At 43.7% G+C, this 14,676-nt stretch overlaps 1 protein-coding gene across 1 annotated transcript in view; it reads left to right on the forward strand.

Moving 5' to 3' along the window:
• The first annotated feature begins 1,743 nt into the window (after window positions 1-1,743).
• Window positions 1,744-14,676, forward strand: part of LOC135539183 (fascin-2-like) — a 20,044-nt gene continuing 7,111 nt past the window's right edge. The window contains exon 1 of the mRNA XM_064965015.1: window positions 1,744-2,752. Within this exon, the coding sequence (XP_064821087.1) occupies window positions 1,909-2,752 (844 nt within the window). The 5' untranslated portion in view covers window positions 1,744-1,908. The remainder of the gene's footprint in view (window positions 2,753-14,676) is intronic.

Consider the following 14,676-nt stretch of genomic DNA (forward strand, 5'->3'; position numbering starts at 1 on the left):
AGTAGTAGACTGTCAGGGCAGAGTGGTATTGTGTTAGTAGTAAACTGCCAGGGCAGAGTGGTATTGGGTTAGTAGTAGACTGTCAGGGGAGAGTGGTCTGGGGTAGCAGTAGACTGTCAGGGGAGAGTGGTCTGGGGTTAGTAGTAGACTGTCAGGGGAGAGTGGTATTGGGTTAGTAGTAGACTGTCAGGGGAGAGTGGTATTGGGTTAGTAGTAGACTGTCAGGGGAGAGTGGTATTGGGTTAGTAGTAGACTGTCAGGGGAGAGTGGTCTGAGGTTAGTAGTAGACTGTCAGGGGAGAGTGGTCTGGGGTTAGTAGTAGACTGTCAGGGGAGAGTGGTCTGGGGTTAGTAGTAGACTGTCAGGGGAGAGTGGTCTGGGGTTAGTTGCAGACTGTCAGGGGAGAGTGGTCTGGGGTTAGTAGTAAACTGTCAGGGGAGAGTGGTCTGGGGTTAGTAGTAGACTGTCAGGGGAGAGTGGTCTGGGGTTAGTAGTAGACTGTCAGGGGAGAGTGGTCTGAGGTTAGTAGTAGACTGTCAGGGGAGAGTGGTCTGAGGTTAGTAGTAGACTGTCAGGGGAGAGTGGTCTGGGGTTAGTAGTAGACTGTCAGGGGAGAGTGGTCTGAGGTTAGTAGTAGACTGTCAGGGGAGAGTGGTCTGGGGTTAGTAGTAGACTGTCAGGGGAGAGTGGTCTGAGGTTAGTAGTAGACTGTCAGGGGAGAGTGGTCTGAGGTTAGTAGTAGACTGTCAGGGGAGAGTGGTCTGAGGTTAGTAGTAGACTGTCAGGGGAGAGTGGTCTGAGGTTAGTAGTAGACTGTCAGGGGAGAGTGGTCTGAGGTTAGTAGCCAGTGTTAAACTAAGAAATTTATATATTATAGATGATTTATATATTATATATTAAATCTTGTTCTCTTGAATCTCCTGCAGTAGTTTATGGGTGTTAGAACAAACAATGTTCTGTTTTGGTCAATAAATGACTCACACTCTTGAACCTGATAAATTCCAGAACTGTACTGTACATTCAAGTTAATCAATCAAGTCAACTCAAGGCATAGTATGACTCAAGGCATAGTATGACTCAAGCACTCTCTCACAGTTCATTTAAACAGAAGGAAGAAAGGAAAGAAGTGAAGAGGGCTTTGTGGACATATTCAAATCCCCTCCTGTTAACATTGTGTGTACACAAGAGAATGCTTATTTGAATTAGGGAAATCTGTCGATTCAAATGGTGACTATTGTACAATACATTGTCCCTGTAAAACCCAATCTATCAGATAAAAACCTGTTTGAGCAGGGGAAAGGAAAGAGATGAGTATCTGAAGCGAGAGAGAGGGAGACGAAGAGCACCTTTACTCGACTGGACATTTTCCAATTATGCTGTGGCTCACCATGAGATCAGTGCTGGGGTAATCCCCATGCTGGATATGTTTCCAGTATATACAGGCCTAACTATGTGATGGAGAGCCAGCCTGAAGAGACTTAAGGCTGAGAAATGAGAGTGTCATGGTGAGTGATAGAGAGAGTGTGAAATAAAAAATAGGGGGAGATGAGACGAAACATGGCGTGAGATAAAGTGTATTTGTAAGAAGAGAATGAAGGCAAGCGGAGAGAAAGAGGTGGGTTTAGTGCACTGGTATGTGACGTCAGCGGCTCGTTGGATTGAGGTCCTGTGTCCTGCTGATTTTAATCCTGGCTGATTAGGTAACAGAGAGCAAGCGCCTGTGCAAACCCTCTGGGGGAAGAGAGAGAGGAAGTCAAGCATTTAGACAGAAGGAGTTTGTTAAAGCAGGGAAATTTTGCGCCTGGAGAGAAGAGAAAGGGGAACACTTCCCCCTCTACCCTCCCCCTCGTTCATCCTAGCTTTCCACTCCAGACCTCTGCGTGTGTGTGTGTGTGTGTGTGTGTGTCTATGGACAACGGATCGACGATGCCCACGAACGGAATTAACAAAGCCTTGAAGCTGCAGTTTGGCCTCATCAACCACGAGAGCCGTTACCTAACGGCCGAGGCCTTCGGCTTCAAGGTGAACGCCTCGGCCTCCAGCATGAAGAAGAAGCAGATCTGGACTCTGGAGCAAGAGGACCAGGACACCCAGGTAGTGTTCCTTCGCAGCCACCTGGGCCGCTACCTGGCCTCCGACAAGGATGGTAAGGTGAGCTGCGGGGCAGAGCAGCCCGACTCGCCCGGCTGCCGCTTCCTGATCGTGGCCCAGTCGGACGGCCGCTGGGCGCTGCAGTCGGAGACATACCTGCGCTTCTTCGGAGGCTCGGCTGACTACCTGTCCTGCTTCGCCCAGGCCATCGGGGAACCCGAGCTGTGGGCCGTCCACCTGGCCCTCCATCCGCAATCTAGCCTGCTCAGCGTGGCGCGCAAACGCTACGCCCACCTGTTTGCCCGGGAAGGAGAGATCTCGGTGGACAGCAACATCCCCTGGGGCTCGGACTCCCTGGTCACCCTGGTATACCTGGAAGGAAAGTACTTCCTGAAGACGTGCGACAGCCGCTTCCTCAGCAACGACGGGAAGCTGGTCAAAGAGAACACCCCCACCACCAGCTTCACCCTGGAGCTCAAGTCAGGCAAGCTGGCCTTCAAGGACTGCGATGGGAAGTACCTGACACCCATGGGCCCGACCGGCACGCTGCGCTCAGGCAGGTGCTCCAAGCCTGGCAAGGATGAGCTGTTTGATCTAGAGGAGAGCCACCCACAAGTCATTTTCCAGGCAGCCAACAAAAGATTTGTCTCCGTCAAACAAGGTAATTATCAAACCAATGTATATATTTATTGCTATAATGCACATTATTTAAGTGTTTTTGTATAGTCTCTACTGAGATGAAAAATTTGAACTAATTTGATGTTTCGACAATATTTGGGGTTGGAAATGTCTTGGGTGATACATTCAATATCCTCTCTGAAGGTGCACATATAGCTGCAGAAAAATTGAAAAGAATAATGTCAGCGGAACCCCATTAGGCTCACAGTGGGTTTCCAGGAGATTGCTATCAAATTGACCTGCTATACTTACCTTGGAATCCACCCAGAACGTAGGAAACTAATGTTCTAAACGGCTTTCTATTTTCCATTTAGACGGCAAATGGACTAACCAGGGAGGTTCTGCCTGCTCTATTTTGAGAAAGGAACGGGATGGAGAAAATAGAGTAGGTAGGCCAGCTGTGACCCCATTGGGAAAAAACAAGTGACATTCTCAGGGAGCTTTAGAATTGCTGAACTTTTGAAAGTATTTAATTTTTTGTTCAACGCTTTTAATTGCTAAAAACCTGACATTACATTAATCATACTGCTCTGAGAAGAGTAGAGTACAAATCCATTTTGTTCAGAAAATAATAAAAGTCTTATTGTACTGTGCTCAGCACGATCAACCTCCAGTGTAATTGACCTGCAAATCCACACTTCATGCGTTATAGTTGAGGTCAAGAAATTCAAAGTAGGAAAATGTTCATGTTTGCATAATTTCCCTGTAGAGGTTGGTTGGTTCTATCACAAGCAAATGGCAGTCCAATAGAATCACCATTAGTTAGCTCAGTGCTGAAGCTCACTTTGTCTTTAGTTACACTCCTTAGCAATTAGATGAAAAGTTAATGCTGTTGAAAGACTCCTTACATCTCAACAATTAGAATCAGAAAATGTTTCTCGGCGCGACAGGATGATGGCATGGTCTTGGGTGCAGCTCTACTCCAGTGAGACGGCTGAGGAGAGGACGGCTCATAGTAATGGCTGGAATGGGGTCAATGGAATGGTATCAACCATATAGAATATATGTTTGATACCATTCCAGACATTATTATGAACTGTCCTCCCCTCATCAGCCTCCTCTGCTCTACACCCTTAGTGAAGCCTGTGGGTCTGTCTCTGTCAGTTCAGTCATATTTGTCAATTTCAGAAACCATTCACTCAAGTGAGCATTGAGACATATCTCAGAATACATTAAGCATGCAGTGTAGCAGCCCACTAGGAATGTTAGCCCACATAAGGGAAGGTTCTCTACTCAACGAGAATCAGAAATAAAGTCATCAATTAGGGGATCCAAAAAGATTGTCAGAGACTCTCTCCTGGAAATGTTCAGAAAGAACATTGTGAAACCATGTGACAAGTGTCAAGTACGGTACAACTGAAGGGCAGCCATGCTTGTCTCCTCGCTCTGCATGGTGCATATGGTCAGTCAGCCATTGGGCGCCATTACGCGTGTCATCCGGGTCGTCATGGTAATGGGCTTTGTCATTTCCACTGTGTGTCCCATAGAAGAGATTAGGCAGAGCGCAGGCTGATGACTCCAGGGAGGCAGAGGTGTCCTGCTGGTGCTGTCAACTAATTCCCATCAATGTGCATTTCAGGATCACAATCATTCTATTATCAAGCTGAAACTGCCTGATGCTTTATCTGTGGATTGAGTTTGAGGAGAGTGAGTGGTTGTAATTGTAATGGGGGCTGAGGTTGTTTGATTGTGGCAGGTAGAGGAAGTCATCTATTAGTCTGGACAGGCAGTGAGAGAGCAGTTAAAATAGGAGAACTAGTCAGACTGATCAGTTACCTACACCCATCATTAGCTCTCGGCAGAGGCTTTCCCTGAGAGAGGAATGAAGGTGGAGAGATCTCCTCTGCTGACAGTGACATACCTAGAGACAGGCCAGCAGGCAAGGAGGACAGGTTAGAAAGAGACTGAAGGGACTTTGGCTGTTTCTGGTCACAGGTTTGGATGAAGTTCCAAACAAAGACTTGTAAGGTGTCATTCAGTGAGGGTGTCATCCTGCCACAGCTACATTCACAATGACATGACCTACAAGTACCAAAAAGATTTTTATATAGGTTTTATTCATTACAATTTCTCCCAAATTTACTAGGGAGATGCATTCTTCCCTCCCTCCCCTGCACAGGCCTCCCCTGGTATGCTATTTCTTACGATTTGGTAAAAATATAGAGGTAAATGTGATTTTAAATTGTACGAGTTCAGGATGATTTTACAGATCAACAAAATAAATATGAAATAGTGCAGTGGTCTAAGGCATTGGCCCAGCGTCATCCAGGTTTGGCTTGTGGTAGGCCGTCATTGTAAATAATAATTTGTTCTTAACTGACTTGTCTAGTTAAATTAAGGTTAAATAAAAAAATAAAAATAGATTTAAAAAATAATGTATGTAGGCTACTGGCTCAAATATTGATCAGGCATGAAATAGTATATTTGATCGCAAAAAATACCACTCAATATTATTCCCAGTTCATTCTACTCTTCCTTTGGTTAAAATGTTCAACACGTGGCTTTTCAAAATGTCCAATATGGCAACCCAACCCATAATGTTGTGCTTGGTCTCTCTGAAGAGGAGTGTTTTTGCCTGTGGTGTGTTCACTAGGAAACAGATTGAAGCAAACGGGACGGAACTGGGAGAGACTAACCTGAATTTATCCACTAAGAAACTCTCATTTTTGTTTTGCTACAATGTGCACTAATGAATACACCACTGGTGTCTCCTCTCCCCCGACATTTGTTTTAGGAACGAGGCAGGCACCAGAAAGCTGCTTAGTGGGCCCTGTGGTGCAGATTTGCATTGCACCACCGAGGGAATTACAGCAGGCGAATGAGCAGGATGGGTGGAGGGGTGTGTGTATGGGATTAGGGGGGTAACAGGCTTAAGAGAAAGGTTGAGGGATATTTCTGTGGTATCTAATTTGAACTCCAGCAGACACAATCTGCTATTTACAGTGCATTCGGAAAGTATTCAGGCCCCTTGACTTTTTCCACATTTTATTACGTTACAACCTTATTCTAAAATTGTTTTTTTTACTCATCAATCTACACACAATACCCCATCAAGACAAAGCAAAAACAGATTTGTTGAAATATTAGCAAATTTGTAAAAATACATTTCAGACCCTTTACTCAGTACTTTGATGTAGCACCTTTAGCAGCGATTACAGCCTCAATTCTTCTTGGGTACAAGCTTGGCACACCTGTATTTGGCGGGTTTGTCCCATTCTTCTCTCCAGATCCTCTTAAGCTCAGTCACGTTGGATGGGGATCGTCGCTGCACAGCTATTTTCAGGTCTCTTCAGAGATGTTCGATTGGGTTCAAGTCCCGGCTCAGGCTGGGCCATTCAAGGACATTCCCTATGGGATGTGTATGGGAAAACCCTTAATGTCAGTCCCTACGGGATGTGTATGGGAAAACCCTTAATGTCAGTCCCTACGGGATGTGTATGGGAAAACCCTTAATGTCAGTCCCTACGGGATGTGTATGGGAAAACCCTTAATGTCAGTCCCTACGGGATGTGCATAGGACAACCCTTAATGTTTAATTAGTAAAAATATATATTTTTTAAACTTAATGTCAGTCCCTAGGACAACCCTTAATCTTTAATGTCAGTCCCTACGGGATGTGTGTAGGACAATCTTTAATGTCAGACCCTACGGGATGTGTGTAGGACAATCTTTAATGTCAGTCCCTACGGGATGTGTGTAGGACAATCTTTAATGTCAGTCCCTACGGGATGTGTGTAGGACAATCTTTAATGTCAGTCCCTACGGGATGTGTAGGACAATCTTTAACAGTGGGATGTGTGTAGGACATCTTTAATGTCAGTGTGTAGGGATGTGTGTAGGACAATCTTTAATGTCAGTCCCTACGGGATGTGTGTAGGACAACCTTTAATGTCAGTCCCTACGGGATGTGTGTAGGACAATCTTTAATGTCAGTCCCTACGGGATGTGTGTAGGACAATCTTTAATTAATGTCCCTACGGGATGTGTGTAGGACAATCTTTAATGTCAGTGTGTAGGGATGTGTGTAGGACAATCTTTAATGTCAGTGTGTAGGGATGTGTGTAGGACAATCTTTAATGTCAGTGTGTAGGGATGTGTGTAGGACAATCTTTAATGTCAGTCCCTACGGGATGTGTGTAGGACAATCTTTAATGTCAGTCCCTACGGGATGTGTGTAGGACAATCTTTAATGTCAGTGTGTAGGGATGTGTGTAGGACAATCTTTAATGTCAGTGTGTAGGGATGTGTGTAGGACAACCCTTAATGTCAGTGTGTAGGGATGTGTGTAGGACAACCCTTAATGTCAGTGTGTAGGGATGTGTGTAGGACAATCTTTAATGTCAGTCCCTACGGGATGCGTGTAGGACAATCTTTAATGTCAGTGTGTAGGGATGTGTGTAGGACAACCCTTAATGTCAGTGTGTAGGGATGTGTGTAGGACAATCTTTAATGTCAGTGTGTAGGGATGTGTGTAGGACAACCCTTAATGTCAGTGTGTAGGGTATCTCATGCATCTTATTTTACTGCAAATTGTCTCCCCCACTCCTAGATTTGATGATGTAATGTAACACTAGACTTTGATTGAATAATGCTCTAAAGTGAAGGGTTCCGTTTGTAATGTTGCAACATTTAGAAAGTGGAATTATGTTTTTTGAAATGTTTACAAATTAATTTAAAATTAAACGCTGAAATGTCTTGAGTCAATACGTATTCAACCCCTTTGTTATGCATGCCTAAATAAGTTCAGGAGTAAAAATGTGCTGAACAAGTCACATGAGTTGCATGGAATCACTCTGTGTGTAATAATTATGTTTAACATGATTACTCCATACATACAATTATCTGTCAGGTCCCTCAGTCGAGCATTGCATTTCAAACATAGATTAAACCGCAAAGACCAGGGAGGTTTTCCAATGCCTCACAAAGAAGGGCACCTATTGGTAGATTAGTAAAAATATAAAAAAGTAGACATTGAATATCCCTTTGAGCATGGTGAAGTTATTAATTACACTTTGGATGGTGTATCAATACACCCATTCACTACAAAGATACAGGTGTCCTTCCTAACTCAGTTGCCAGAGAGGAAGGAAACCATTCAGGAATTTCACCATGAGGTTAATGGTGGCGTTAAAACAGTTACAGAGTTTAATGGCTGTGATTAGAGATAAGTGCAGATGGATCAACAACATTGTTTCTCCACAATACTAACCTTTTTGACATCCTGTTTGCAACAAGGCACTAAAGCAACAAGGCACTTAAGCAACAAGGCACTAAAGCAACAAGGCACTAAAGCAACAAGGCACTAAAGCAACAAGGCACTAAAGCAACAAGGCACTAAAACACTAAAGTTATACTGCCAAGAAAATATGGCAATACATTTTTTGCCTGAGTAAAAAGTGTTTTATTTGGGGCAAATCCAATAGAACACAAGCAGTATCACTCTCCATATTTTGAAGCTAGGACAATCTTTAATGTCAGTGTGTAGGGATGTGTGAACAATCTTGTAGTGGTGGCTGCATCATATTATGGGTATGCTTGTAATCGTTAAGAACTGGGGAGTTTTTCATGATGAAAACAAACGGAATGGAGGTAAGCACAGGCAAAATCCTAGAGGAAAACTTGCCTTGGAGTGCTTTCTACCAGACACTAGGAGATTAATTTACCTTTCAGCAGGACAATACCACAACACACAAGGCCAAATCTACACTGGAGATGCTTACCAAGAAGACAGTGAATGTCCCTGAGTGGCCGAGTTACAGTTTTGACATAAATCTACCAAAAAATCTATGATAAGACCTGAAAGTGGTTGTTGAGCAATGACTAACAACCAATTTGACAGAGCTTGAAGAATTTTGAAAAGATTAATGCAACTGGTGATTCTCTGATCCACCTCTACGCAGACAACACCATTCTGTATACATCTGCCCCTTCTTTGAACACTGTGCTAACAAATCTTCAAACGAGCTTCAACGTCATACAACACTCCTTCGGATGCCTACAACTGCTTTTAAATGCTAGTAAAACTAAGTGCATGCTCTTCAACAGATCGCTGCCCGCACCCTCCCGCCTGACTAGCATCACTACTCTGGACGGTTCTGACTTAGAATATGTGGACAACTACAAATACCTAGGTGTCTGGTTAGATTGTAAACTGTCCTTCCAGACTCACATTAAGCATCTCCAATCCCAAATTAAATCTAGAATCGGCTTCCTATTTCGCAAACAAAGCCTCCTTCGCTCATTCCGCCAAACATACCCTCGTAAAACTGACTATACTACAGATCCTTGACTTCGGCAATGTCATTTACAAAATACACCCCAACACTCTACTCAGCAAACTGGATGTAGTCTATCACAGTGCCATCCATTTTATCACCAAAGCCCCATACACTATCCACCACTGCGACCTCTATGCTCTCGTTGGCTGGCCCTCACTACATATCCACCGCCAAACCCACTTGCTCCAGGTCATCTATAAGTCTTTGCTAGGTAAAGCCCTGCCTTATCTCAGCTCACTGGTCACCATAGCAACACCCACCTGTAGCACACGCTCCAGCAGGTATATTGCACTGGTCATCCCCAAAGCCAACACTTCCTTTGGCAGCCTCTCCTTCCAGTTCTCTGCTGCCAATGACTGGAGCGAATTGCAAAAATCTCTGAAGCTGGAGTCTTACATCAGCTGTCAGATAAGCTTACTGATCACTATCCCTGTACACAGCCAGTCTGTAAGTAGCACAACCGACTACCTCACCCCCATATTATTACTTACCCTCTTTTGCACCTCATTATTTCTACTTGCACATCATCATCTGCACATACAGTATATCATTCCAGTATTAATATTAAATTGTAATATTTTCGCCTCGACGGCCTATTTATTACCTACCTCCCTACTCTTCTACATTTGCACACACTGTACATAGATCTTTCAATTTTTCTTTTATTTTGTGTTATTGACTGTACATTTGTTTATGTGTAACTCTGTGCTGTTGTTTTTGTCGTACTGCTATGCTTTATCTTGGCCAGGTTGCAGTTGTAAATGAGAACTTGTTCTCAACTGGCCTACCTAGTTAAATCAAATAAATACATGGAAAATGGTGCACAATCCAGGTGTGGAAAGCACTTAGAGATTTACCCAGAAAGCCTCACAGCTGTAATCGCTGCCAAACATGCTTCTACAAAGAATTGACTCAGGGATGTGAATACTTCTGTAAATTAGATAATTCTGTATTTCATTTTCAATACATTTGAAAAAATGTCAAAAACATGTTTTCACTTAGTCATTATGGTGTATTGTGTGTAGATGGGTGAGAAAATGTTTAATGCATTTCAAATTCAGGCTGTAACATAACAAATTGTGGAATATGTTGAGGGGTGGGGATAATTTCTGAAGGCGCTGTACATAGGCCTACAGTACATGTGTTACCCAACATGTCATCGTGGCACCCAGAACCTAATCCCGCATGTGCACTGCTTCGTCTGTCACAACACAACCAGACATGTTAGTTTAATTATGTTTTTAATCACAATGTAAGTGTCACAACTTGCGGTCACTTCGGGACACGTGTAATCTGCTGTGTGAGATAAACTGGCAGGATAAGACAGGACGTGCAAATGACAGGCTCATCCGAGCAGCGGGATACCTTGGGGCAAGGCGGTGCCAAGGTCAACTCTCACACCACCTCTCCTATGGTCGTGTTCATTAGGGCATGCAATGCAATGTTTCATTCAGTTTTATCCCGTTTAGTGCCTAATGAACACCACCCTGGTGCTCTCACATCCAGGGACTTCCTCTTTGGACGTTCAAACCTCAGGGAGATCCCAAATCAGGAGGAAATGCATGCTGTGTATAGAGGCCAGGAGTTTTTCCTCTCCACATGACCTAATTAGAAGATAACTCCTGGTCCTAGTTTTAGGCTATATCTATGGCCCAGAGTTTTAGGCTATATCTATGGCCCAGAGTTTTAGGCTATATCTATGGGCCAGAGTTTTAGGCTATATCTATGGCCCAGAGTTTTAGGCTATATCTATGGCCCAGAGTTTTAGGCTATATCTATGGGCCAGAGTTTTAGGCTATATCTATGGGCCAGAGTTTTAGGCTATATCTATGGCCCAGAGTTTTAGGCTATATCTATGGGCCAGAGTTTTAGGCTATATATATGGGCCAGAGTTTTAGGCTATATATATGGGCCAGGGTTTTAGGCTATATATATGGGCCAGGGTTTTAGACTATACATAGAAACCAGAGTTTTTCCTGGCCAGGTCACGTAGTAAGGAAAAACTCCTGCCCCTTTTCATATGCACCATACCAATAACACACTATACAGCTGAACCCAAAACCAATAACACATTATACATCTGAACCTAAAACCAATAACAAATTATACAGCTGAACCCAAAACCAATAACACACTATACAGCTGAACCCAAAACCTATAGAATATTATACAGCTGAACTCAAAACCTATAGAATATTATACAGCTGAACTCAAAACCTATAGAATATTATACAGCTGAACCCAAAACCTGTAGAATATTATACAGCTGAACTCTATAGTGATCCAGCCTGGTCTCAGAGCAAAACGTATTATACAGTGCATTCGAAAGTATTGATAACCCTTTACTTTTTCCACATTTTATTACGTTACAACCTTATTACAACCAGTGGGGCTTCCGAGTGGCGCAGCGGTCTAAGGCACTGCATCTCAGTGCTAGAGACATCACTACAGACCCTGGTTTGATTCCAGGCTGTATCACAACCAGCCATGATTGGGAGTCTCATAGGGCGGCGCACAATTGGCCCAACATCGTCCGGGTTAGGGTTTGGCCCGGGGTAGGTCGTCATTGTAAATAAGAATTTGTTCTTCACTGAGAAGCCTACTTAAATAAAGGTTAAATTAAAAAAACATTTATAAAATGGATTAAATAAGAAAATATCCTCATCAATCTACACACAATAACCCAGTGGAAACAGGTTTTTAGAAATTTTAGCAAATGTATGAAATAACAATTTTTGACACCGCCTCCTGGGTGGCACAGTGGTTAAGGGCACTGTACTGCAGCGCCAGCTGTGCCATCAGAGTCCCTGGGTTCGCGCCCAGACTCTGTCGTAACCGGCCGCAACCGGGAGGTCCGTGGGGCGATGCACAATTGGCCTAGCGTCGTCCGGGTTAGGGAGTGCTTGGTCAGTAGGGGTGTCCTTGTCTCATCGTGCACCAGCAGTGCGCACTAACTAAGGTGGCCAGGTGCACGGTGTTTCCTCCGACATATTGGTGCTGGTGGCTTCCGGGTTGGATGTGCGCTGCGTTAAGAAGCAGTGCGGCTTGGTTGGGTTGTGTATCGGAGGACGCATGACTTTCAACCTTCGTCTCTCCCGAGCCCGTACGGGAGTTGTAGTGATGAGACAAGATAGTAGCTACTACAACAATTGGATACCACGAAATTGGGGAGAAGAAGTAAAATATATATATATTTTTTTTAAATACAATATTTGACACCTTATTTACCTAAGTATTCAGAGCCTCAAAATTGAGCTCAGGTGCATCCTGTTACCATTCATCACCCGTGAGATGTTTCTACAACTTGATTGGAGTCCACCTGTGATAAATTCAACTGATTGGACATGATTTGGAAAGGCCTGTCTATATAAGGTTCCACAGTTGACAGTGCATGTCAGAGCAAAAACCAAGCCATGAGGTCAAAGGAATTGTCTGTAGAGCTCCAAGACAGGGTTGTGTCGAGGCACAGATCTGGAAGGGTACCAAAAAATGTCTGCAGCATTGAAGGTCCCCAAGAACACAGTGGCCTCCATCATTCTTAAAGGGAAGGTGTTTGGAACCACAAAGACTCTGGCCAACCTGAACAATCAGGGGAGAAGGGCCTCGGGCATTGAGGTGACCAGGAACCCGATGGTCACTCTGACAGAACTCCAGAGTTCCTCTGTGGAGATGGGAGAATGTTCCAGAAGCAGCACTCCAACAATCAGGCCTTTATGGTAGAGTGGCCAGTCGGTAGCCACTCCTCAGTAACAGGCACATGACAGCCCGCTTGGAGTTTGCCAAAAGGCAAAATGCAGGTGTGCCAAGCTTGTAGCATCATACCCAAGAAGACTCAAGGCTGTAATCTCTGCCAAAAGTTCTTCAACAAAGTACTGAGTAAAGGGTCTGAATAATTATGCAAATGTCATATTTCTGAATTTTTTTGTTATACATTTGCAAAAATGTCTGAAACCTGTTTTTGCTTTGTCATTAGGAGGTATTGTGTGTAGATTGATTAGAGAAAAAAATATTTAATCAATTTTAGAAGAAGGCTGTAATGTAACAAAAATGTTTGAAAAAGTCTGGGAATCTGAATACTTCCTGAATGCACTGTATTTCACTAAAATCTGTGCCACTCCATATAGTATGATATGTTGTTTTACGTTAGGTTACATTATATTGGCCCATGTAAATCCGATACACTCATATTAGTATGATATGATATGTTTGGGATGACAGTAGGTCACTTAAGGCAAAAACGAAAGGAGGGTGATTGGTTGGGGTGGATGGGTGGGCGTATTACACCAACATCTAGCAACCCAAATGTTGTGTGTTTGAATCTCATCACAGACAACTTTAATATTTTAGCGAATTAGCAACTTTGCAACTACTTACACCATTTTAGCTACTTTGAAACTACTTAGCATGTTAGCTAACCCTGACCTTAACCCTATAACCCAACTCCCAACCCTGACCTTAACCCTATAACTCAACTCCTAACCCTGACCTTAACCCTATGACCCAACTCCTAACCCTGACCTTAACCCTATAACCCAACTCCCAACCCTGACCTTAACCCTATAACCCAACTCCTAACCCTGACCTTAACCCTATAACCCAACTCCCAACCCTGACCTTAACCCTATATTCCAACTCTTAACCCTGACCTTAACCCTATAACCCAACTCCTAACCTTAACCCTATAACTCAACTCCTAACCCTGACCTTAACCCTATGACCCAACTCCTAACCCTGACCTTAACCCTATGACCCAACTCCTAACCCTGACCTTAACCCTATAACCCAACTCCTAACCCTAATCTTAACCCTATGACCCAACTCCTAACCCTGACCTTAACCCTATAACCCAACTCCCAACCCTGACCTTAACACTACAACCCAACTCCTAACCCTGACCTTAACCCTATAACCCAACTCCTAACCCTGACCTTAACCCTATAACCCAACTCCTAACCTTAACCCTATGACCCAACTCCTAACCTTAACCCTATAACCCAACTCCTAACCTTAACCTTAACCCTATGACCCAACTCCTAACCCTAACCTTAACCCTATGACCCAACTCCTAACCCTGACCTTAATGCTATAACCCAACTCCCAACCCTGACCTTAACCCTATAGCCCAACTCCGATCCTTAACCCTATGACCCTACTCCTAACCCTGACCTTAACCCTATGACCCAACTCCTAACCTTAACCCTATAACCCAACTCCTAACCCTGACCTTAACCCTATGACCCAACTCCTAACCCTGACCTTAACCCTATGACCCAACTCCTAACCCTGACCTTAACCCTATAACCCAACTCCCAACCCTGACCTTTACCCTATAACCCAACTCCTAACATTAACCTTTACCCTATGACCCAACTCCTAACCCTAACCTAACCCTAACGTACTACAGTACAGCAGTTGAAGATAATATATCATACTGTGCTAAACTGGTTAAAGCGATCAAGACGTAGGATACTATACGTCCTACAATTCATATTATGTTATATTGTATGGCTGCTATTACATTGTAGGCCAATGTAAAGTAACCTATCATTCTAAATAGCGGCACGGATTTTGGTCAAATTTAATACGTTTTCCTCTGAGACAAGGTTGCAGCGGCTATGCCACGGTAATT

This window comes from Oncorhynchus masou, unplaced genomic scaffold (assembly GCF_036934945.1).
Source record: "Oncorhynchus masou masou isolate Uvic2021 unplaced genomic scaffold, UVic_Omas_1.1 unplaced_scaffold_1602, whole genome shotgun sequence".
NCBI lineage: Eukaryota > Metazoa > Chordata > Actinopteri > Salmoniformes > Salmonidae > Oncorhynchus > Oncorhynchus masou.